The following is a 25,953-nucleotide window of genomic DNA, read 5'->3' as shown; positions in this document are numbered from 1 at the left end:
CTATGTATTCTAGTATAAACTCACAGGGGGATGTATGATAGGGCCGACAAGTGTCTCTTTTGTGGGTTTGTACTGGCAACCTAGCATGAGAAATTTTGGGCCAGTCGTTAAGCACTGTCATACGTGTTAGCAGTTTTTAGTGTTGCCACACCTCTGACATTTTTCTGTCACTGACAGCACATACAGAATATGTGTTCCATCTGCTGCTTTTGAATATCTTGAGGGCTTGAAGATGAAATAACTTCTGGAATATTACAACTGTAATACTTCCTGCTCAACAATACTTACCCAATATTTGCAGATTTGCCATATGTGATATGAGCCACAAAGTTGAAGACTCTGTGCCACAGTTTTCCCAGTGGCAAAAACAGAAATGAGGTCCCAGTAAGAACTCTTAGTTTTTCCTTTTTAGAATGTAGTAGGATTAAGTTGAAGCAAATTAACAAAAAAATCAAATAGGGCATGATTTGCTGTAGTAATTTTTAGTATTGCTATAATGCTGGTTTTGGTTGCATGACTGCACAAAATACACACACACCTGTGTGTGTGTGTGTGTGTGTGTGTGTGTGTGTGTGTGTGTGTGTGTGTGTGTGTGTGTGTGTGTGTGTGTGTGTGTGCGTGCATAATAGTTAAAAATGCACCCAGTGTTTAAAGAATATGTAAAATGCATTGATATTTTGAGATCATAAAACAACAAATATATTAAATATGTAACTTCATTTGTGTGACTGGATAAACTGTTGGCTGATAGGATTTGTGTTTCATACTGCTCATAAACACAGATGTGCTGGAGTATACCAAATACTTTCCTAATGTTGTACATATTGTGCTGCTCCCAAGAACTGTACATTATGTACTATTCCAGAAAACTGTACATGCTGTACTGCTCTAGAGAAATGTACATACTGTACTGCTCCAGAGAACTCAACATACTGTACTGCTCCTGAGAACTGTACATACAGGTCTGCTTCTGAGAACTGTACATACTGCCCTACCCCAGAAAACTGTACATACTGTACTTCTCCTGAGAACTGTACATACTGTGCTGCTCCAGAGAAGTGTACTTACTGTCCCAGTCAAGAGAACTGTACATACTGTACTGATACTGAGAACTGTACATACTGTGCTGCTCCAGAGAAGTATACATACTGTACTGATCCTGAAAACATATATAACAAATATACATATTGTACTACTACAAAGAACTGCACATACAACTCTTCTCCTGAGAATTACGCATACTACCCTTCCCTAGAGAACTGTATGAACTGTGCTGCCCCAGAGAATTGTACATACTGTACTGATCCAGAGAAATCTAAATACTGCATTGCTCTTAAACAAGGATTTTGAGATACCAGATATGTAACACCTTTTTTGAATTAGCACTTAAGACATAGACAAGCATACATATATTCATAAATGAAAACAAACCATATTAACACGTTCCCGTTTAAAAACATACACCATGTGTCATTGTGTATAGCTAGTATCATCCAGCATTACATAAATGGCTCAGTTCTTGCCTTCCCTTAAGTCTCACTCCAACACCAAAACATTATTGTGCATATATTGTTTCCACAATTTTGATTTTCTATGTAATTTACTCCTACCATTTATTAAAGATCCCACTTCTAGTTCTTTTTTTTTTCTCTTTAACCCATTTGCTCACTCCATATTTCTCACAGAGTGCTCTGTAGGACATTTTTTAAATCTGCCAATTCATGACACTCACAAAACACATGTTCCCAATTATCTCTTTCTTCTCCATCACACCTCTAACATTTGGCACCTACCTGACAAATTCTTTGCAGTCTGTTTAGGGTATAAAAATACCTAAGCAAACACTTGCAAGCAAAAATTCAAATTTTGTAGATTTTGCTGCATATTAGGGAGCCATGCATATTCCCTCCCATTTTCTTTGTGAAATTCTTATCAAATCTCTCCTCCCAATCTTTTCTAACATCCTCTGAGGTTCCTGTAGTTATTGTGCAATGTTTTATATGCCTTACAAATTATTCCTTTTTAAAAACAGCTTGTGTTGTAGATTCAACTAAAACTCTAGTAGAGCAGGTCTTTCACTTAGGATTCCCCCTAACCCTTTTTTTGCCTGTACTCTGATATCAATCCCTGATAGGAAAAGCAGTCTCTAGCCTGTTGTTCAAATGTCTTCTTTCCCTCTTCCCATTCTATTATCTTTCTCTCTCTAGTTATTTGCTTCCAATACCTTGGTTCCTTTCCCAGTTTTCTTCAGTAAATTCCAGCCTCCTGTTGTCTTTTCTCTATACCCCTGATTGCAGTCATCCCTATTGACAAAATCTCCTTTCTCCGTTCTCGTGTTGTCTTAGTTCTTAATACTTTCTGCTGCTTTATGAATATAATATTCTGTATGGCTGTTGTTATTCTCCTTAAGGATCTGAATCTATAATAATACTCTCTCTCCTTATTTCTTGAATTTCTCCCCTGCTTCATCATCATCATTTCCACTTTGAATTGCAGTTTTCTGCTTGTGTTATGTATTTCAGTCTTACCTGTGTAGCTCTAAAATAGCCCTTCAATTGAGGTAACCCTAAACCACCTTGTTCTATTGAAAGGATCAACTTATCCTAATTGATCCTTGCCTTCTTTCCCTCCCAGATAAAGTCCTTCAACTCCTAGATAAAGTCCTTCAACTCTTTTATTAAATATTGTCTACAACGTCTCCTCTGGTTGACAGAGATATGCTTGACCTGTGTATAAAAACTAAAGGGAATGAAAACATTTTCACTGTTTGTATCTTGCTACCCATACCCATAAACAAGACCTTTCAGTTTCTCAGTTTTTGTAATATCTTTTGTTTAGTCTCTTCCCACTTATCCTTACCTGCCATAACAGAATCCTTTGTAATCCATCCTGCTAAATACGTCATTTTATCATGTCCCCATAAATATGAGTATTGCTGAACCAATTCATGTGTGGGTACACAGTTTACAGCTATAGCCTTTGTTTTATCTTCATTCATTTTATGTCCAGAAAAGACTTGAAAATGTCTCAAAATATTCCACAGCACTGAGATGTCCTTTTCTGGTTTTATCAGCTACAAAGTAAGTCTATAAATAAAGCCAACTTTTCTTGATTAACATAACAATTATATCCTTGAGTTTCTAAGACACTTATTTTCTTTGCCAGTGGCTCTAAATATAAAGTGAATAGCAAAGGGGAAAGAGGACAGCCCTGCCTGATTGCTCTGTTTAGACACACTTTGTCATAGAGGAACCTCTGTATGATCCCTCATATAGCCTCATAATTAACCTTATTATTGTATCAGAGACTGTAGTTGTCCTACTCATAAAATCCCAGCTTACTCTGTCATTTGCTTTCTCTGTATCAGACAAAGCTGTTCAATACTTCAGCTCGACCTTCTTAGATGTTCTAAAGTCCCAGGCCCCCCTCAAACCATCAGAATCAAATTCAGCTATGTCCCCTGGATGAGCAAAGACACTAGATCTCTGATGAAATCCAGAGATAAAGCCTGGGCCCTTTGGCACAAAACTGGATCACTTACAGTTAAGCAGGCATTTCTTGAACTCCATAACAAAGCAAAAACATGTGTCAAAACAGACAAAACTAGCTACTACCTCAATATGCAAACCAGATACCAAATCAATCCCAAAAACATTTGGTCAGCAATTAACAGCATTCTCCACCCTGGAAAATCAGGTACTCCCCCCAACCATAACAGATACCTCACTTAATGTTTCCACTCAATTCATCAAATTCTTCACTGAATCCAGTCTTGCACTTGCTAACTCTCAGAGCTGTTCATCCTCCAACCTGCCACCTGATTTCCATATTAAAAGCAATGGCTTTACCTTCCACCCTGTCCCTATTGATAAAATTAAAAACTCCTTAAGAAACTAAAACCTACCAGTTCAACTGCTGACAAACTCCCAGCTAAATTCTTGAAAATAGCTGCTGATGCCATTGCATAATCAGTATACATTAAATTCCTCACAAACAGTACTAAGGCAAAAATAGCACAAACACATCTTATATATGCCTCCCCTATCCTCACCAATCTTAGAAAATCAGATATAATGAAACTTGATGCTTGCTATAACAAAATTGCAAAGTTTGCCTCCAGTAGCAAACATCTCACACACCACTGCTCAGTCCTAAAAAATCAACTGGCTTGAACTTCCCCATCTTCTCCTCTACAACCAGCGTATACTAACCCATAAAATACTTTATTACCCTGAGAAAATCCCAGCATTACAAAACCTAATACAGTCTTACTCCAGTACTAGGATCCTACGCTCCAATAAAAAACCTCTCCTTCAAGTCAATAAAGCCAACAACCATGCCAGAACTTCCCTCTATTTGAATTTTATAGCTAAAAAGTGGAACACTCTGCCCACTAATATAACTACCACTACATCCTTAACCCAGTTCAAAAAAATCTCTAAAACCAAACTTACAAGCCAACTGGATTTGTAACTGTGACTCTGCAGGCTAGACTACCTCTATCTTGTTCTTGCTTACTCAGGATAACTAACCCTCCCTTACTGTCAGGCAGTAAACCTCTCGTAAGTCTCCTTCATCATACCTTCATCTTCCTTTCTACAAATAATGCTTGTTTTAAGTTTAAACCCTTGGAGTATACTCTGTTTATCTAAAATATTATTTCTTCCTAGATGTTCTTTAGCTGTATTGCCTAAGGTGTTTCATCCTTCTACCAGTATCTTATTTCATCTTAATCATAAGTGTTGTCACTTAAAGTATTATTAAGTGGATTTGATGTAAAATGTAAAGTGTCATGCTTCTGTACCTGTAAAATTATAATATATTAATCTTTGTTATTTGTGTTTTATTATATGTGGAGCATTTCTCCCTGGGCCTCCACTGAAAAAGGACTTGTGTCCAGTCAGACTTTCCCAGTAACCAAATGTAAAATAAAATAAATAAATAAATATCAAGAAACACCAACAACAGCAGTATTTTCTTACAGTTTGCTTTCCTCTGGATCGTCATCATTGTTCTGTTAATGTTATCCAATATTTCCCTCCCCTCCACAAAACCAAACTGATTCATATATATCAATTGTTGCACCTCCTTTGCCATTCTTTTTAGCTATTATAGGCATAAACACCTTATAATCAAATCATACTTTAAAAGTGAAATTGGCCTATATGAAGTTTGGTCTGATGGGCCTTTGATATTTTTAGGTAAAACAGCCACCACAGCTTTCTTCCAGAAAGATAATGCTTCCTTTCCTTTTAAAATATTGTGTAGCAGAACCTTCCAGATCTTTATCACTTTCTTCCCTCCTAGTTTCCAGGTTTCCACAGGAATTCCATCTATTCCTGGAGACTTTCCTGCAGATTGATTATATGTTACCATTTTAGCTCATCGCCTGTTGTCTTAATTGTTGAGCCTCTTCTACCTCTAACCTTGTCATACTAAAGTCTTCCATAAGTATTTCCAATTGTGCTCTTTCTTGCTTTCCAAATTGTTTGCTTTATGCAAATTTTCATAAAATTTCCAAAATATCTCTAATATGTGTACAGGATCTCTGGCTATTTTCTTGCTATGGGCTCCGTAAATTTGGCAATAATCCTTTCTACTCTCTGTTGCCTAAGTTGGTATCCTAAAAGTTTTTGTGCTTTGGAGCTATTATCAAAAAAAATGTTGCTTGACAGCAATCATTCTAAATGTATACCTATTATCCAGATGCTCCCTTATTTTCTGTTTAGCACTCTGCAGTGGTACTTCTTCTTGTTCTGTGAGAGTTCCTTTATTCTGCAATACTTTATCCTTTGATAGCTCTTCTAAGTAATTCCAGTTTCTTCTTAACCATATCTCTTTTTCTTTTATTTTATCCCACTGACTAGCTATAACTTCAGGAGAATTTTCTAGCTTCCCTGATGACCCTTAAATAATTTCCACCATCCATTCCTTAAATTCCTCTCTTTTTAACAGGTAGGTGAGGAAGTGCCAGTGTCTCATTTTTACTTCATTAGCCTGCGTTTTTATCTTAGTTGTTATTGGCAGATGATCTGAAATAGTTATTGGATTTGTGTCAAAGCTTTCAGTTAAATGCACATGTTCCTGTGAAATGTAATTTCTGTCTAGTCTAGCCCAGTTATTGTACCTTGGGCAATAATATGTAAATTCTCTATGAGTTCCTGTCTTCCATACCAAATATTTTTCATAAATTTCTTCAAAAATCTACCCTCTTTTGTTATATTTCCCTTCTGTGTCCCCCTGGATACCTCCTCACTGTTGCAAATCAAGATCTAGCCCCCACGTATAAGTAATATTTCCTGTTGAAAGCTGCTTATTTCTCACAAAATTTTCTTAAGCTCCATAATAGCTTTAGCTGGAATATAAATACATGCCTGCATAATCCTCCTGTCTTGCCATTAGCCTCTTACTACAACAAATCTACCATTATTATCTTTTTTCCTCTTCTTTCACTATTAGTATAAGTACTCCCCATTTCAATTGTCCCTGATATTCTGCTGAATATCCATCCTGAAATCATTTCTTTATCAAACTCACATGCTCACTTCTTTCTTTCCAGATGTGTCTCGTGTAGCATTGCTATTTGCACTCTGCATTTCTTAATATAATTCAATACTCTTACTTTTTTGTCTACACTTGTGAAACCATTCACATTCCAAAATAATACTGATAGTGTAGCCATTACGATAAGAAGTTATTATTCCCACCTATTATATACAACAGCTTTTTAAAATGTCTATTTCTAGCTTTTGTGTTACATGAACCCACTGATTTTTGTCAGGTTGATCTTTTATACAGTTGTTTCTTGTAATCTCCATTTGAATCTATGCCATATTTTACATGACATATTTGTTTGAGGCTTTTCAGTAAAACAAAGCCAAACATACCACCAGAACACCCCCAGAACCTGTTAACCTAAAACAAATATGCAAAACTGTGTACATCTTCAAATAATGAAGTTTAACTCTTCTGATAAGAACAATTGGTTCAACTCAACAGCTGCACCTCTAGGCATTACCTAATCTAAAATTAAGGTTATCCTTGCTAAGTCACATGTTTCAGCCTGTATTCTACATAACCTAATTACTGTTTGTTCTTGTCTTATCTGCATTCTCCTCCCAGGTGTTAAAAATGGCATGTATGCTTTCAGAAAACATTAGCTTTTAGCCTTAAGACAAAGTGACTGGCTATATTTAAATAAAACTAAGTTACACTGTGTTCTAGTAAATGCATTGAAGTATTTTAAGTACCAGGAAATTTGCTATCTTGTATTCACTTCCAGTAATTTTAAACTTTATATTTTACTAAGCCACTTGCCCTTGTACTTTTCAGTGTTATGATTCCTTCATCAAACAATGGCCAGAACTCTTGAGATTTGTTGCCTGCACCTGTTTTCTGTTTATTTCCATGAAAACATAAGAACAGAATGTACAACTGCCCTCAGCTGCAGCCTTCTCAACACACACTGAACATTTATTTGCTAAAGGAAAACTTTTCATTTCATATTTTTAAAGCCCACACATTTGCATCAAAACTTGTTATTAGATTAAGCCAAGCCTATTAATCTAGTCATTCAGCTATGCAAAAGTAACAGAAAACATCTCAACTCTACATAATTATAATCAGTGTACTTTTATACCCCATCAGCCCAAGATTACAGCATATTAACTTAAACATACATTTGTCCAGCCTTTTTTTCTCTTTTTACATTGTAATGCCTACATTTCTTAAAACTAAGAAGGAAACAAAAGCACTTGTTTACTTTAGTATCTGTACCACATACAGCAATTACTGAAAATGCTTTACTATATAATATGCAATTGATATAAAGAAATGTTTTATACAAATATTATTAAGAACAAAAATCATTTTGTTCACAGTTACTTTTTTCCCTTTTAGTTACCTTCCACACATTAAAGAAATGACATGAGGTATATGACTTTCAGTCCCCTCACAAGTTTAACAAAGTCAACAAAAGTCTAGTCTATCTCAGACATTTTTTCTTGTAAAGCCATACTTCACAAATTTGATTGATGCTTTATAGTAATAGTATCACATTTATTCACTAATATCAGTGTTGCTGCTCTTTTTCCTGTTCATCTCTATCTCCCAACCCCAGATTCTGGTTCAAGTCCAAGGTGCTCAAGATTCTTCTAGTCACCTGCTGTGCTTTTTTCTGTCACTCAAGCATTTTCATTTGGAACATTGGAAATGGTTTATCTGGCAAACTGTCTGTATGACCTTTATTATCAGAAGAATGAGAAGCAGAGCCCCCAACTTTTTGGGGACAAACTTTTGTATTTCTTTCTTAGCCTGTTCTGCATCAAAAATTACTTTGATCCCCCAAGTAAAAATATTCTGAAGACAGCTGAATACAGCAGCTTGATTGGAGTCTCACACCTGCCTCTCAACATTTCCTGACTGCTGAGATAAATTTGCTTCTCTTCTGCCTGGTGTAGTGTGAATAATCATTTTCTACACTCTGATATCTCCAGTGTTTAATGCTTTGCCCTTCTGCCACAGTTTGTCAGGATCACCTCTTTCTGCTTCTATGATTACATCTGTATTAATACAGCCCTTGGCTGCTTTCTCATGGCCAGGTTTGGAACATATACACATTGTGCCTTTTCAGTTAACAAATCATGTCGTGGAATACCAGTCCAGTTGCTTATTTGTACTTTCATAAAGATTAATACAGTTAGTTTCTTCAAGTTTCTCTGGTACAGCAGAAAATCTCAGGTTTTCTCTGTGTGTTTTGTCCTGTAGCTGTACCATTTTTAAAAACAGCTTTTCTTGAGCGGTCTCATACTCAGCCAGCCTTTTCCTAATTTTGCCATCGATATTTGCAGCTTTATCAGTTCATCTGAATAGCTGTTTAAAGATTCTTCCATTTTTTCCAGCCCTTATTTATGTATGTGATATACACCTTCAGTGTTTAATCAGCTCTGAGGACATTTGATTTATTTCTTCACTAAACTACTGGAAGTCATCTCTTGTACCAAAGCTGAAGCTTGAACTGCTTTTTGCTGAATAGCTGCAGGATTCTTCCCAGTCAGTGTTTTCTCTTTATCTTTTCTAGTAGATTTTCTTTCAGGTTGTCTGAGTTTCTTCTTTGCTGGCATCCAAGCATTGTACTTATTAGCCAGTAACTGAATTTTACTAAAACTGGCAGAATTACTAGACCTTATCTCTCATTTTCTTTTTTCCACTAGGAGAGTTGAAATTCAGCTGTTGATCCGTATGAAGCCATCTGGGAAGTCTCATGTTGCCTTCATTTTTGATTAGAAATTATTTTTTTTTCTGACCTCATTCTCCCTCTTCCCTTTTGCCCTTTATTACTTTCTATGTTTGTTCTTCTCATAGTCCTCAATCCCTCATTTCTAAGTTAGACTTTTAGACTTCTTCTACAATATTTATCCTAAGCCAGTTTATCTCAAAGACATTTTACTTCTTTGAGTTTTGCACTTGTTTCCCACCAATTGCCATTTTATCTGGCATCTCTGCTTGAAGGAAAACTAATAAGGAGGTTGTGGTTATAAAATTCATAATCTAGGCTAAATAGTTTCGGGTCAAATTTTTTGTTATTCTTTTTAACACCCCCCCCAAACATCTGACAAGTATCAGCCCTATCTGATCAGCCTTTTGATTCCTTCTAGGAAAGTAGACAATCATAGCGACTGTCATTCTGGCAGCCATTTGAGACTTTTTTTTTATTAAACCCTAACCCCCCCCCAAGTGGTTACAGTGGGTGCCCCTGTCATTGGGTCAACCTACTCTGCCCTCCACCATATGTGAATACAGCCACCCAGTTGCTGACAAAGACTAGTGTCACTGGCTTTGTAAACCAACCCATGCCAGTTGTAGCTCTATTACCTGCAAGTCTGCTTTTGGACTACCAGACCACAATTCCGTCCTTCCCTCCCAGGGTATGTGAGCCTGTATTTGTCACCAGCTCCTATCCTCCACTGCCCCACTCTTCCAGTTCCTGAGCTATTAATCAAACATGAATTATTTAGGTGATAATCATGGCTTTATCCCTGTAAGCTACTGAGCCAGAGGGTTATGGTATAATTGTTTGAGTAGTGATATGTGTCTACAGGAAAGAAAAGCTTGGGCTTTTTAAATCATTTTAGAACAATGTCAGTAGTGAAGAAGCTGGAAGGTGAGAAACAACTGAAATAGCTTGCTTTCCTTACAGAATAATTAACAGGACTAGACAAACAGGGTAATAAGCAGAACTGCATCATAAGTTACCAAAAAACAGTAAGAATGGTATAGTTGATAATATTCTGGGATATGTCTGTGTACTTGAAAGTGTTATATAGTCACTACAGTGTTATGGCAAGGATGAAGAAAATGCGACATTTAGTCCCTTCTGTCTCTTTTTATAATGCCTGTGTAGAGTATATGTCATTGCAGACATGAGTAGTGCCTATTACATACATCTAGTTAAGTACCATGTTTCCCTGTAAAATTGTCTTGTAGTAAGACTTGGACAGAATGCTATAATTTCAAACACATATCAGCAGTTCTGACCCATGCCTCACAGCAAAGAGGTTCTCTGGTTCAATCCTCAGCTAGTGTGCCTTCTGTGTGGAGTCTGCATGTCCTCTCTGTGGTTGCGTGGGTTTCCTTTGGGTGCTCCGATTTTATCCCACATCCCAAAGACATGCTGTAGGTGGATTGGACACTCTAAATTGGCCCTAGGTGTGAGTGTGTGCATGTGTGTGCTTTCTGTGGAAGGTTGGGCACTGGGCTGGCAACTTGACACCGTAAAACTCTACTGCCAATCATGAGCAGACAGGTGATCCACTATGGTGACCCCTAACCGGGAAAAGCTGAAAGAAGAAGATGATCAGTGGTTCTGACCCAGACTGCGATCATTATACCTGCAAGTAGATTATAAAGATTGACATAGAATGACCTCATGTTTTTTGTTTTTCTTTTCATTTTACTAAGAGTGAGTGTTCATATTGCAAAATGTAGGTTGTAGTACTTCACAGCTTCTTTCTTCATAGTCAGCCCACTCCTTTTACTCCTGCCAAAAAAAACAATCTCTTTTCCACTCATGTTTGTTCTTATCCAGCATTTAGCAAGATTATATCTCTTGATCATGTGACAGCCTGTTCATTAAACAGTAATGGCTAAACAACCAAGCATTTTTATTGGACTATTAACCAGGTGTAGGGGACTGAAACAGCCATTTTCCTCTTACATACCCTCAATCGATCTTTAGTCAGTAAGAAATGTTAAATTGTTACATCAAGGCTGTGATTACAAGTTGTATATTGTGGATGTGAAAAGCTTCCGTAAAATGTTTAGTAAGTATATGGAGGGCCAGTAGCATTGAGTGCTCATTTCCTTGGATTATTTCCACCACACGGTCTTCTGCTGCCATTGTCATGAATTCTGCTGTCTCTGTAGTTGAGGTATAATATGATGTGCCTCAGCTATGGCAAGACAGGGAATTGAGTGTAATTCCTTACCAAGGTACATCTGTTTGTGCTCTGAAATCCTTAGTAACACAACAGTCGGGTAGATGTATGGGCAAGGTACCACTGAGGCTCTCCTCGTGACATTTACCTGTGAACTCAAACTAGACATGTGCAAGCTCCACCTTACCTACAAAACACACCCTTGCTGGACTTAAAGAGGAGCTGTCCACATTACTTTCTTTGAATGTATTATGTTAGTGGTGTAGAAAATCCTAGATCACACCTCATTAGGAAAGAAATGCTATATAAGATGCTCGTTCCCTCATATAGGTTGCCACTTTGTAAGAATACAAGGTACGTATAGCTGTTTAAACATTATACTTCGGTGAGCCAGCTAATTTAAGGCAGTTCTGAGGGGCCAATGCTCCATAAAAATACCCAGTTAAAACACGTTGTGTTCTCATAAATAACTAATATTTGTAATGCTATTACTGCTGTATAAATCCAAGAAATCATATATATTGTCATTCTAAATAGTTTGCTTCTTTTTCTTCAAAGAAAATGGGCTAGTAACAGTGTCACAGGAAGAGCTGGATCTGGACATGTTGAAGCAGTTTGATCTGACATGGGAGTATGGCCCTTGCATAGGTGAGTACATCAAATGGTTTATTTTACAGTAATGCTTTAACTTTTACCAATACACACATAGAAAACACACAGAAACACATTAGGATGCTATTTTTACTTTGTTTATTGTCAAAGAACCTTTTACAGCCACAACATTGTTTAGAGGCAAAACCAGAAAGTTATGTATTTGGTCTCAGACATGATGATTAGTACTTAAACTATACATATAGGTTCACTGGGAACATAGTAACATACATGCGTATTATTAGGACTTAAACATTCACTGGGTGATATCGTAGCACAATGCTGAATATAGTACACAGAATTAACATTGTACAGTGTATAACTGAAGGTACAAAGAGGAATGTGTAGAAGTGTATGGATATGTGAAAAGTGGAAATAATGGCAGGGTTCAAGAAGTGCCTTAATGCTTCCATGTTTATGTATGATTGTGTTGAACTAATTCATATAATGGTTTTCTTACAAAATGGATGTACGCAGAAAGTTTCAGCAGTTATTTAATAAAGTTGATTTTCACAGTACAGGGGTGTGTCTCCAGTGATTAGCCTTGCTGGGGAAGGCATTAGTGCAAAGTTCTGTCTCTGTCCAAAGGTAACCAGCTAATTGTACTGCAGTACAAGAACAAGGCACACTTATATTCAAGAATATGTATTTTTCCTCATGATGGGTTTAAGTTTACTTTGAACAGAATGTCTGACTGGATACTGAGGCATGCTGTTTATTTATACTGTCAGGTAAAGTATACAGATGAACAAGGCCTTTTCATCAGTAAGTAAAGTTAGTACTGGTTACAGCTAAAGTAGAAGAACAGTAGACTGTACCACAGTGTGTTGGTTTTCAGTCCTGGTGAACCACTGTGGGGTCTGAAACCCCTATGCCTTGTCAGAATTGAGTACAGTTTGGGGCATGGGTAATGTAGAATTAGTTTTGGCGAAGAGACGACAATAGTAGAGACAGAGGCTATATTGCCGAGTCCGACAGCTGCGTGCTGACAGCAGTGACAGTATAAGTTTCATTTGGCTTAAACAAGTTGTGTATAGATGAAAAACAAGGGACTGACACTGGTAAAATGTAAAGCATTCTGTTTATCCTAAACTTCTGTGGATAGCCCATCGTCTTATGAATTTAATGCTGATGAAACTTACATAACTGACTACTTCATCCTTAAGTGCAGGGACAGCATGGACTAGAACATCACGTGCTGTGCCCTGCAATTTAACCCAGTTTTTAAGGCCATCATTTGGCAGGGATGGAGTGCATTCAACATCTTGCTTTTCTTGCATTTATTTATACTGAAACCACTCTCAAAGGTTTCATTACCAATCCTCACTGATGTTTTTTATGCTGGGAGAACTCAACATCTATCAGCACAGATGACAACTGGCTACAGAGTTTCAGAGAGGGAGGGAGGGATTAAGGCCTTATTCATCACACTCCCTTTGAAAGTTTAGGGGGAGATGGGGAGGTTTATCAGAGGGAAAGGCAGAAATGCTGAGATAAAGGAACTTGCTTAAATTGCCTTGATTTGAGCATATACTGGTGACATTATGTGTTCTCACTAGTATCTCCGTGTTCTGGACTGCTCCTACACTAATTATTTAAGGTTTATTGGAAATAGAAAGTGAAGAAGAGTAGAATTCCAGCAATTTTTTACCACTGAATCCTCAAAGGCATTAAAACCATATCACAAAATGTCAAAAATGAAGAAGAATAGAATTCCAGGCATTTATTTACTACTGAATCCTCAAAGGCAGTAAAACCATTTCACAAAATGTCAGTCAGCCTGTGCTAAAAAGTGCTTTCCAGTCTGAAACTAAGAACAGTACTTATTTTCCTATGATTTTCAGACTAAGCCAACTAAATGCAGTGTCTAGTTCTGAAATTATGCTGTACACTGTAGGGAAGGAGTCTTTACCTATCCCACCTTTATATTCTCCCTCAGAGACCCCAAACTATCTTGAGTGGAAAAGATTGTTTGAAGTAGTGTTGAACCCATTTATTGTATCTTTACAAATCAAGGTGTAAAATTCTTGCAAAACTCTTGGGAATGTAGGATTTACTCTTTTATTTTGGCAATATTAAAAGACTCCCAAAAAAACACCCAAGTAGAGGGCAAAGCCAAGCTCATAATGAAACATTAAAACTAGCAATTAACCATACTGCAGAAATGTCAATTGAATTGTAGACCCTATGAAACTTAAGAGTTTTATTTAACTCAGACAAACTGCTCAGACTTGCTTTTTGTCAGAATGCAAGTCTTTCTTCAGGCATCAAGAATCAAATGTAGTAACAATCAATTTAATTTGCACATCTTTAGTAAGTATAATCAATGCCTGGTGAATTGTTGCACATTTGAGCAAGGAACATTCTCCCACTGCACTGGCATCATAAAACAAGTGTGTAGTATGTCACTGAACTCATCTGAATTACTTAGCGGTCCATTTGTTGAAAGATAGTCATACTTCCAAGAGGGAGAGAAGGTATCCTAATTCAACAACAAATAGCCAAAATATGTGTATAAGTAGTGAATTGCTGTGGAATGGAAGTAAATTAGGATAGAGAAAAGGGCAGAAGACTACAGGTTGGACACCACCACACATAAAGTACAGGATGTAACTGATATTGAGGTACCTATGGATTTTAGGTAAGTTGAAAGGTATTGGACTGTAAGACTACCCTTATTTCCCCTTCCCAAGAAAGTTGCCTCTCACATGCAGTGAAAAGTTACATAGTTTGTAAGCTTTCATAAATATATCTGTAGGTATACAATGATTTACAGTTACTAGTTTAGCAAAAATGTTTCTTTCTACAAATGAGCACTGGGTCATTCTGGCTAAACACTAAAAGATGAACAATATAACTCAAGAAGAACAAGATGAACTTGGCAGTTTATCTCAGTGGGTTAAAGATGTGTGCCGCTAATGCATTTCGTCCTGTTGCCCTGGGTTTGATTTCCTCACTTTCCGCTGGAAAAATGCATGACTCTGAGCAAGGCAGTTAATCAGACAGTGTTGTCAACTTGCCGTTGAAAAGATGCATTTTTGTCTAGTAGGCTTACCTGATTGACAAAATAAACACATGAAGTTATAGTGCATGTCTGTCTGTTAAATGACCATTTATTTACTTGAACTTAATTGACAAGCTGCTTAATTGTTAATACCAGTTTGTTTTATAGTGTGTGTGGCAATGTCAATGAAGTTAATTCTCTTAAAAATAATGAATGAATAGACATCGTAATGATCCTCATGCTGTTTCACTAGCAGCTTTCTTTAACATATATTTATTTTACTGTTACTCTCTAACTGTATAGCCAATTTCTAAAGTAAGATACCACCAGGGAACACTGTACTTGTTATTCACTTATTATTTGGCATCATAACAAATGCATTGTTAGAATCAAGGAGGCAATGTCCATAGTGCGTGCCTTGTTACTATTCTAGTTTCACACTGAAAATATTATATTAAATTAATTGATCCCAGCCCCCTGACATAGAGGAATGAAGTCCTTACACTGACCCAGGTAATCTTCTTCAACTAGGACCAAGCAGGGGATGATAGCAGTGATCAGCCAAAGTCAATTCATCCATACTAGGAGAAGGGCGGCAGCTTACTTTGCTGCATTGGTAATACCTGCAGAATTCTAGGTGTATCACCTTCTGCAATAAGCCTAGCTAGTCTGTGCTGCAGGAGTGTGCTGCTTACAATGGGGTTGGCATGTGTGTTAGTGCAAATGTGCCCACTGCAAGCAGCTGCAGCAGAGCTCACAAATTGCCACAATGAGAGACTGGATAAAGGGACCAGATTCCTATGTGCAGATGACAATTCCCAATACCAGATTGTTTGGCTGCCACTCTGGAGAAATTAACGAACTCTAAGGCTTTCATCTCTGGGGAATAAGTGGGTCATTGGAGCAGACAGTAGAGAGAGACTAGATTGTCAGTTTGGGGATCAGGAAACAAAACAAAATAAGAAACATTGTATTAAATTCATCTGACTTTAATACTGCACTGCACAAGCATGCTATGTTGCCTTTAGTCCTTATTCTTACTGATTTCTAGATAGTGGACATGTCTTTCCTTCAGAAATGTGTCTATATATTTCCCTACCACTGAAGTCAAACTAACATTTTAATCTCCTGCCTCTGAATTGCTTCCATCTAGTTCAAAAGATTGAATTTTAATTCCAGTCTTTAGTTGGCTTAAACTATGAAAAGGTAAAAGACAATCATTTTTCCTTTATGACTAATTCTTAAAAGCTGCATATTAACTACAAACTAATGTCATAGCTCAAAACAAGTGTTTTTTTTTTTTTTTTGTTTTACTGGGGGCTGCACCTGCTATGTAGGAATCAAGACCCACATATTCTCCGAAAAGATATATACACTCATTCCACAGTCACACAACATTGAGAAAGGGAGAAAGTCCCCAAAACAGTGCACAACAGTCTTAAGCGATCACTCATTTTTATCTAACATGAGTGAGCAAGTGATTTTTGAGATGCTGAGCCTTAGAGATAGACAGGGAATCTTTCAGGGTACTGTACATCTTTGTATGATCTGTTGCATTATGTCAGTACTTTGCCTCTTAGTTTTCATTTAACTCTCAGCTGGTAATAGTCTTATTCTGACTCGGTTCCACACTGTCTTCTCAGGTGGAAGAATGACAAGAGAATCACATTGAGATGACTCATTTAGTTAAGTATTTTTGCCCTTTCCCAACTACCATCTCTACAACCACCAGTCTCAGGCATTCTGGAACCTTCTGTATCCCAGTATTCCCATCTGTTCTCTTACTGGAGTGTAAGAGCTGAGCATGATGTCCTAGATACCATCATACAGCAGGTATTGTCTTTTTTTGTTAATGCTGTATCTCATAACAAAACATTGCCCCAGTGCATGATTAGAAGTGATGTCAGTGGGTATTCCTACAGAGAGAAAAGCTATCCAGCAGCCACAAGATATTCCACTTAGCTGAAGTCATCCTTTATTAGGGTCACTAAAACCAGTTTGGTGGTAATGTTGCCTCTGCACCAACAAGCTGGTTCTCAGATGACAGCATTGAGAGTGGACAGTAACAACACAAGGAACATGCAGTGTAGGAACATTCTGCCAGTGCCTCTTTCTTCTCCTAAATATTCCCACTAAGCCTGCTTTCACAACAAAAGAAAAAACACACCAGCAGTTAGATTAAAGTCAGTCCAGATTAGGCATTAATACCTGACGTTTCAGTTCCTCATGTGTTGATAGTCCTTCAATGGCCTTTCAGATTTATCCTGATTCATGTCTAAGAACTTTAACGATATTCACTGGAAGTACTCTGTTTCCTGTCAAGCAGTACATGCCTAACATGATTAGCAGACCTTCTGCTACACACCAGAATCTCTTAACCTGTGTTTTGAGGCTTGTCTGCAAGGCACTTAATTCCAATGAATACCTTAAACATGACACAATTATTTGCTGAGGTCTGTGCCTACTAGGTGGTAAGATTTAGTATGAATACTTGCAGTTTGAGGATGCACTATCACACAGTTTCACACTGCTGCCATAGTATTGTCATTGTTAAGCTTGTGTATTTGTTCCCTAGGTATCACTCGGTTACAGCGCTGGGAGAGAGCAAGGCTGCTGGGACTAGACCCTCCTGTTAAGGTGAAAGAGACTGTTCTTAAGCGCAAAGAGGACCCGATCTATCTTAATAGGTAATAATACTGAAATTTGTCAATAGTTGTAGTTACTCAAGGGGAGCCAAGGCTGCATGGTCTGTATGTGTGTGTGTGTGTGTGTGTGTGTGTGTGTGTGTGTGTGTGTGTGTGTGTGTGTGTGTGTGTGTGTGTGCGTGTGTGTGTGTGTGTGTGCATGTGCTTGTGCGCATGCATGCATGCATGCATGTTTATGCATGTGTATATGTGACAGTGAGAGAGAGAGCGAGAGAGAGAAGGGCAGCTTTTCATCAACTACAAACCTCTTTTGAAGATACATTTTTTAAATTTTACCAGGGATATGATATGATATGATATGATATGATATGATGGATACTTGGAACCACCTGACCTGTAATGCACTAGTTTGCCTTATTACATCATCAGCTTTTGACTTCACTATAGCTGACATCACAATTGCTTGTTAACAGTTTGCCTTTGGTGTTAGGACATTTGCCTTGGTCATGCAGCTGTTAAGATCACATTGCTGATGTAATATACACACTGGAGTTAGTTAAAGTATGCATGCAAATGCTATACTGGTAGCTACTTCCCATAAGAACAGCACAGTACTTTTATGTAACATCTTCATAATGAGGTAAGTCTTACAATGTTTTCAACCAACATTGTGTTGACTGTACTAATAGTGACTCACCTAGGACTGTATATCCAGATTTCCTAATGCAGTACTTTATAGCAATGCTTTCAGCTTCTCCCGTTAGGGGTCACCTCAGTGGATCACCGGTCTGCAGATTGATTGGCAGTGGGGTTTTGTACGGTGTGCAGTTGCCAGCCCAATGTCCAACCTTCACAGAAGGCACACACACACCTACTGCATGTCTTTAAAACTCACTCGACTGCAGGCAGAAAATGCAGACTCTGCACAGAAGGCACTCCAGCCAAGAATCAAACAGAAGAGCCTCTTGCTGTGAGGTGACAACACTTAACCGCTGCAGAAATCTGTCATGTAAGTACTTAAACATTGTTAATCTTGAAGCCATCCTTGATAATCCATTCATGCCCTAGCAAAACACATTGTCAAAATTATTTATGTTTCAGGCTTTATTAATAATGTCACGATTTGTGCCATTTTACATTGCCATACTCTTTCCATTTCAGACAAGACTTGGTTCATAATTAAATCTTATCTAAATATCTGTGCCTAATAAAATTAATTTCTGATTTTTCTTATATTGTCAGTATGCTTCAGATTACTAACTCTTGCTACTTTTTAGCTAAGTCTTTTTGAGGTAGACTCCGAAGTATTGATGTTTTCTGAGCATTCATTTTTTAAAAACATACACACACATACACAATCACACACACACACACACACACGCACGCACACACACACACACACACACACACACACACACACACACACACACACACACTCTGGCATTTTATGTATAGTATTATACAGGAAAGAGGCAATGCATCATATAAAAACATTTATGCACTGTATTAATTACTGATGTGAAATGATTTGCCTAATTCAGTTAAATCATTACCAAGTTTCTACCTAATGCTACCATGTTTCTACCTAATGTTTCTATATAATTTCTCAAAATACAAAACAACACATTTGCCTTACTGAAACTTGATGTCATGTTGGAGTTCACAAAGTACTAGGTGGTAAATATAAGCCTGCAAATTTAAGGCATCTGCCAGGCTGCTGATGACAAAACAACACAAAATTTTACAGTCTTCTGTAAATGTTTTAACCTAAACGTTTTCATTGCTTTGAAGTCCAGCCATAAAGAAGCCCAAAAGTATCATGTGTTAATACCAAACTCTGCAGCACATGCGTGGGCATTTCTTTGCCAACTCTTAATTATGAAAAATGTATTAGATAATCAGTTTTAGTTGGCTAGATATACATTCATTAGTCCCAAAGTTTATTAACGTCTGTAATGGCCCATCTTTAGATGCTGCACCAAAAGCTTTAGATGGTGTGGTTGGGCAACACGTACTACCACTACTGTGTCTAAAACTTGTATAGTATTGTTATAAAAATAGATTAGCTCTGACAAACATCTTACCCTTAGAAAATCAGGTTAATTTATATCATGCTGATGTACAGTGGTTATAGGCATAAATGAGAAACATAAGAAACAAGCAGGCTGCATTGGCATAGAGTGATAAAGCCCTGAATACAACCCAGGCAACATGAGATTGATCAGCAGCTCTGGCACTTGCTGGAGCAGACAGGGGAAGAGAGGAATGATGCAGCATTGCCAGGGGCTGCAGTGTATGCTTGTGACATACAGTTCTGTGGAAGACTGTGGTGAAGACCAGAGATGACTCCAGAGTGTCGGTTCCTGGGGGGCACAGCAGGGAGTACATCACTTGCAGAGGTGAGTGACATGCCTTCACCAAAAATATTGCACACTGAACCCTGGAGCATGTTACTGTCTATGTACTATGGAGGGTCAAAGCCAGAAATTGGAAAACTGATGGCTGCAAAAAAGAGCCCCCCCTTCTAGTCATTCCCTACTCCTTTGTGGAGAGGGGAAAAAAATGGTCCATTTGAATAAGAAAGGTCTGATACTTGTCAGGCAGTGAGGGGGAAGAAAATTGCAAAAAATGAGATAAACAAAACTAATAGGTTTGTATTTTTTTCCTTTGAACTACATATAAGAATGATTATCACTGGTTTTCTTTCATAAAAACATAATCTTCCTTTAGAGACATCTAAAAAAATTATCTTAGGACCTAAGGACTAGAGCAATCCTGAATTGTTTTCTGTAAGCTTAGCCATGATATTCTGGCATGTCATACTGAACATTTACCCTTCATTTTCTTTAATATCTTAAAATAATAATTTGAGACAGTACATGTCCGCAGGACAAGTCACAAACCTGCCACTCAGAGGAATCTTGTTATAAATGTTCTTAACGTAGTGAGCAAATATTTCTGCTTACAGTGATAATCTGTTGTTAACTGTCCTATAGGATTTGCTTCAGTATTTCTACAGACATATCCCTTTGTTGTTGGCACGTAAGAACAGAAGACATTAGATTTTAATCATAGGATCATAGGAAGTTACTAGGCTAATGGTCCTAGGGCCCTTACAAGCCTAGCCAAGTTCTGCCCTTATTTCCATGATCGGCACCTATTGTCCCTGTCCGAGAGTGACACAGGTGGAACCCCCAGGGTGATTTTATGGTTACCCATCCAATTGTCCAGATTGCATTTGAAGGGAGCCAATGAGGTGCTCTGTTTGACATGAAGTTGTAGTCTGTTGCAAAGGTGTGGTAACCTCTGGGAGAAAAATCTGTCCCTCCAGCAGATTCTATTAATGTCACTTACCAGGTTAAGGTCTTTAGAGTGAGTAACCTGTGTACCATTTGACTTGTAGATATGGAGCATTTCCAATAAAGCAGGGTCAGAGATTGCCTTATATGCAAGGCAGAGATCACTACTGAGTAGCCTGTATGAAACAGAGTAAAGTGATAGTGATTTCAGATGATCCACATAGGACAGAGACTGAAGACCTTGAAGGTTCTTTGTGAGAAACATTTGTGGTCTCTCCAGTTGCTGCCGGGGCTTGGAAAGGTACATACCAAAAGGGGCATTGTACTCAATTATTGGCCTGATGAAGGAAGGGAGGTTATAACTTCTTTTTTTTCTGGAGGCAATACCCTGACTCATGAAATGAGCAATATAGAATGCCCTTCTTACATCTGTGAAGACATGGTGATCAAAGGTAAAGTTGCTGTCAACCAGTGTGCCCAGGTCTCTCACCACTGAGTCCATACTTAGGGTGATGCTGTTGATGTGGTAGTTAGCAGGAACATCACTCTTATTGAAAGGGATGATAATAAATTGTTTTGCATTGAGTTTAAGCCCATGACTTTGGCACCAATCATTTGTTTGTGTAAGACCCTCTTGTAGGATGTTGACATCATTTGTAGATTGTATGATCGCTTCCAGTTTGCAGTCATCAGCAAACTTTGTCAGCCACAGACCTTTAGTTTTTGCTTTACTTCAGAGAAATAGATTCCAAACAATAGAGGTCCCAGAACTGATCCCCGTGGAACACCACTGGTTACAGGTCTGCTGTTGAAGGTGGATTCCCCTATTTTGACTATATGTATGCTATCAGTGAGCCAGTTAGCGACCCGTATAACGATATAAAGGCTGATACCTAGCTGGGTGAGTTTGTCAATGATGCCTGAGTGGGGGATAGTGTCAAAGGGGAAGGTGGATTCCCCTATTTTGACTATATGTATGCTATCAGTGAGCCAGTTAGCGACCCATCTAACGATATAAGGGTTGATACCTAGCTGGGGGAGTTTGTCAATGATGCCTGAGTGGGGGATAGTGTCAAAAGCCTTGGCTAAGTCTACGTAGGCTGTATGCACAGATTTCCTCTCATCCAGGGCCTTGGTGACTGTCTCAGAGAAGTCCACCAGGTTTAACAGGCATGATCTCCCTTTGACAAATCCAAAACTAAGTAGAGTCAAGTGTTTGGAGAGTACCTATATCTTTGTTGATAAGGTCCACGATGATTCATTCCATGGCCTTGCAGATAAGGCTAGTCAGGCCAATAGGTCTATAGTTCCCAGGGTCAGTGGAAGCACCACCTTTGTGCAAGGGAATAATGGTGACCATTTTCCATTCTGCTGGGATGAAGCCAGTGCTTAGACTATGATGGGAAAAAGTACCCAATGGTGTTGCAAATTCTTGTTGGAGCCCATGTAGGACGCAGCCTGAGATGTTATCAGGTCCCATAGATGCTGTGTTTTTGGCCTTAGAGAGGGTGTTTTATGACCTGCTCTTTAGAGATGCAAGGTAGGGGATAGGTGGTAGGGATGTCATGGGGTACGTGTGGCAGGGACAGGGGAGTGAAGTTTTCACAGAACCTGTCGGCCTACAGGTTTGTTATGTCCACAGGCTCAGTATATATGGTATCATTTAAACACAATAGGGTGTAAGAGTGGATAACACAACAGATAAAAACAGCCAACCACTCTGGAGCCGATATTCTAAAACCCAGAACAACAGTTTATTCGATGTAAAAATCCAAGCAGTGTAGTACAGTCAGAAGACGTTAGGTCAAGCGCTTTCGTATTCAAACTTCATCAGAACAATTAAACATCAGTTAACTAGCTCCTTTTATACAAATTCAATTAACCATTAATTAATTGTTGTTGTTATAATAAAGTGACAGTGCTTAAATATCAGTATAAAAAAATAAGGTTTTAACATACTTTTTAATCATTTTTCAAAAAATAAGTATAATTCATTAAATGTTAAGAAGAAGTTTTGTAAAAAGATATATAGGAGTAAAAAAACATGTAAATATATAGATCCAAGAAGTAAAATTTCAAAGTTTCAATGCCCTAAATTTTAATTCATGTTTGGTACTAATATATTCGTTCATACCAGGGAATTCACTAGCATTTAGTTTGAGTTGCCACCTAACTTCAGCCCTAAACAACTTATTAGTCCAGTGACCACCTCTAAAATTTTTTCCTACTACATCAAGGATACCAAATTTAAAGGAATGTGTAGGGTACAAGTTAATGTGTTTAAAGAGTGACCCACCAAGTGTGGGTCCTGTGAGTATTGTAGATTTAATTTCGACACCCCAAAGATTAAATTAGGACCCTACAACCTAGAGGTTTCGTTCGTTGCGGGTTCCTGTACAACAACAGGTGTGGTTTACTTAGTTATTTGCACGGACTGTGGACAATTTTATGTGGGCAAGACAGAGAGAAGATTGAGTAGAAGAATTTATGAACATTGTTACAGTATTAATACAAAGGATGAAAAAAATGCACTTTATTATAACAACAGTTAATTAATGGTTAATTGATTGAATTTGTATAAAAGGAGCTAGTTAACTGATGTTTAATTGTTCTGATGAAGTTTGAATATGAAAGTGCTTGACCTAACGTCTTTTGACTGTACTATACTGCTTGGATTTTTACACTAAACTGTTGTTCTGGGTTTTAGAATATCGGCTCCAGCGTGGTTGGTTGTTTTTATATATGGTATCATTAACTGCCAGTTTGGCACAAATCTGGGCCTTTCCTTTTAGGTTATGGATGCAACTAAAGAATGCCTTATGGTTGTCCTCAGTTGACTAAGCTAATTTGAATTTGTAGTTTGCTTTGGAGGACTTCACAAGAAGTCTTATTTGCTTGTTTAAGCTGAGCCGATTTTTTATAATTAATATTCGGCTTTTTATTCCCTGTTGGAACTTCTTATTTGACACTTTTTTTGTTTTTATACTGATGGGTGGGAAGTGCTTCACCCAGATTCCCATGGCAGTGAGGCCTCTGCCGTCACTCCTCTCTTGCAGTTCATTTGCACTGTTCCTACAGTCCTTTAGTAGTGAGTCAGTCAGCTGGGGAAATGAAGCAGGGAGGTGGTGAGGGGAAGAGGACACCAGTTTCATCAATGCTGCCTCTGGGGAACTAAGTCTGAGTGGAGTGTTGAAAGTGGAACCTTAGCCTCCCCCAGTATGCTGAGAATGTCAGCAGGTGGGAATGGACATTTTGCGAGGAAGTGTACCTCACCTCCATGAGGACATGCAGCTCAGTGTCATTACTTCATTACTAGTGACTGCTGCCTTCCTCATCAGTAATCCAAGGTCGTCAGCAGGACATATGATGCTCTGAACTATCCTCTGCACATTCCTGCACTTTCTTCCCTGAGAGAGGTAAAAAGATACCACTTTGTCAAATTTCTCTCATCTGTGGCCAGCTTCTGTGGCACCCAAGCCATTAATTGAACCCATGTCAGCTGGATCATTGTATGGGCTTTATCTTTCCATACCATGGGGTGGCTTTTTTCTTCGACTGTTGCTGTTTTAAGTTTATAAGTGCACAATAAATCATCCAACATTTTTTTTTTCTTTCTAAACAACTTCCTCAAGTTAACATTCCCCCATCGTGGATTTATATGCATCTTAACACATATTGAAGAATATACTAAAATTTTAAATCATGCTTCTTCATGTGAAAGAACTTTCATGCCTCCTGAGTACATAATGTCTTCCTTTTCCATATTTCCAGGTACCTACGTAATTCAAAATAATTTTATAAAAGAGTTTCTACCATTATTTGTATAAACCATTTTAATTGCATTAAAATACATTTCATACCTAACAGCTCTATGATTTAAAGAAGAAAGTGGATCACACTTTTATACTTGAATTTTGCAGTCACCTTCATGGCAGTAAACATTTTAAAAGTGAAATAATTACAACTGACTACTGCTTAAACTTGTACCGTCTTCTTAGATGTCTGTTTTGACTGTTTCACTCTTCAAACAAGTTCTTTGTAGAACTGAAAAAATACTAATAATGACATAGTAACACTGATGAAATGTCAGACATTATGTTCTGCTGTCACCTGAAGCTGACAGAGATGGATAGTACACTTCATCATTTTTATAGTGTTTAGCACTTGTCTTACTTTTGTAAGAAAGAAACAATTTTTCTTTTTACCATTTACAAGTATTTTGAGTAGTATTCATCTGAGCAAATGTATCCATTAAATACATAAATATGAAAAGTTTTAATGTGTATGATGCTAAGTTTTAATTGAATAGATATCTTGAAATGTTTACTATATATCTGCATATATGAATGAGCGAAAGTTTCTGTTATGTGTGTGTTAGCATGTGTGATGTATGCATGCATATGCATGTATGAAAGCATTCATGTGTAATATTTAACAACTAAATAAATGTTTATATACTCAGTTTTTATTTTGTGTTTATATGCGTATATGTGTTTAGCTATGGGATCTTTTGAGTGCTATTAAGGGAAGACACATGGAATTAGGGTTTCTTAAGAAAGACAAGGAAGAAACTCGAAAGTATATACTTTTGGTGGTATAGCATGAATCTTGGCTGGAGAATTAAAACCACTCACCATACACACACATGTACACAAATGTATATGTAGTATTCATTACTGTTACTCTAGACTTACTGCTGGTAACTGAAATGCACAGCAGCTATTGCACAAAACTGTTCCATCCAAGTATACAAAACAGCTAAAAACATGTTGAAGATAGGCCACTTTCATGCAAAGGAAATCAACACAAAATGACTGAAAGCCTTTTCTACAAAGATCAGGCCCCCCTGCAGCCCCTTTATGGAGGGTTTTGCCCCTCACACCTGCTTAATTTATTATTTTCACTCCAAGATCATTCCA

The 25,953-nt window shown here is 37.8% G+C and overlaps 1 protein-coding gene across 4 annotated transcripts in view; it reads left to right on the top strand.

The window, feature by feature from the left end:
- POLD4 (DNA polymerase delta 4, accessory subunit) overlaps nt 1-25,953 on the top strand; it is a 469,815-nt gene that overhangs the window by 186,553 nt on the left and 257,309 nt on the right. For all 4 annotated transcript variants that reach the window (XM_044084160.1, XM_044084161.1, XM_044084159.1 and 1 more), the window contains 2 exons: nt 11,994-12,083; nt 17,666-17,777. In XM_044084160.1, coding sequence (XP_043940095.1) covers nt 11,994-12,083; nt 17,666-17,777 — 202 coding nt within the window. The remainder of the gene's footprint in view (nt 1-11,993; nt 12,084-17,665; nt 17,778-25,953) is intronic.

This window comes from Protopterus annectens, chromosome 9.part0 (genome assembly GCF_019279795.1).
Source record: "Protopterus annectens isolate FY-2018-M chromosome 9.part0, PAN1.0, whole genome shotgun sequence".
NCBI classification, from domain to species: Eukaryota; Metazoa; Chordata; order Ceratodontiformes; family Protopteridae; genus Protopterus; species Protopterus annectens.
The sequence above is the reverse complement of the archived record's forward strand: the minus strand, read 5'-3'. Positions and strand labels throughout refer to the sequence as shown.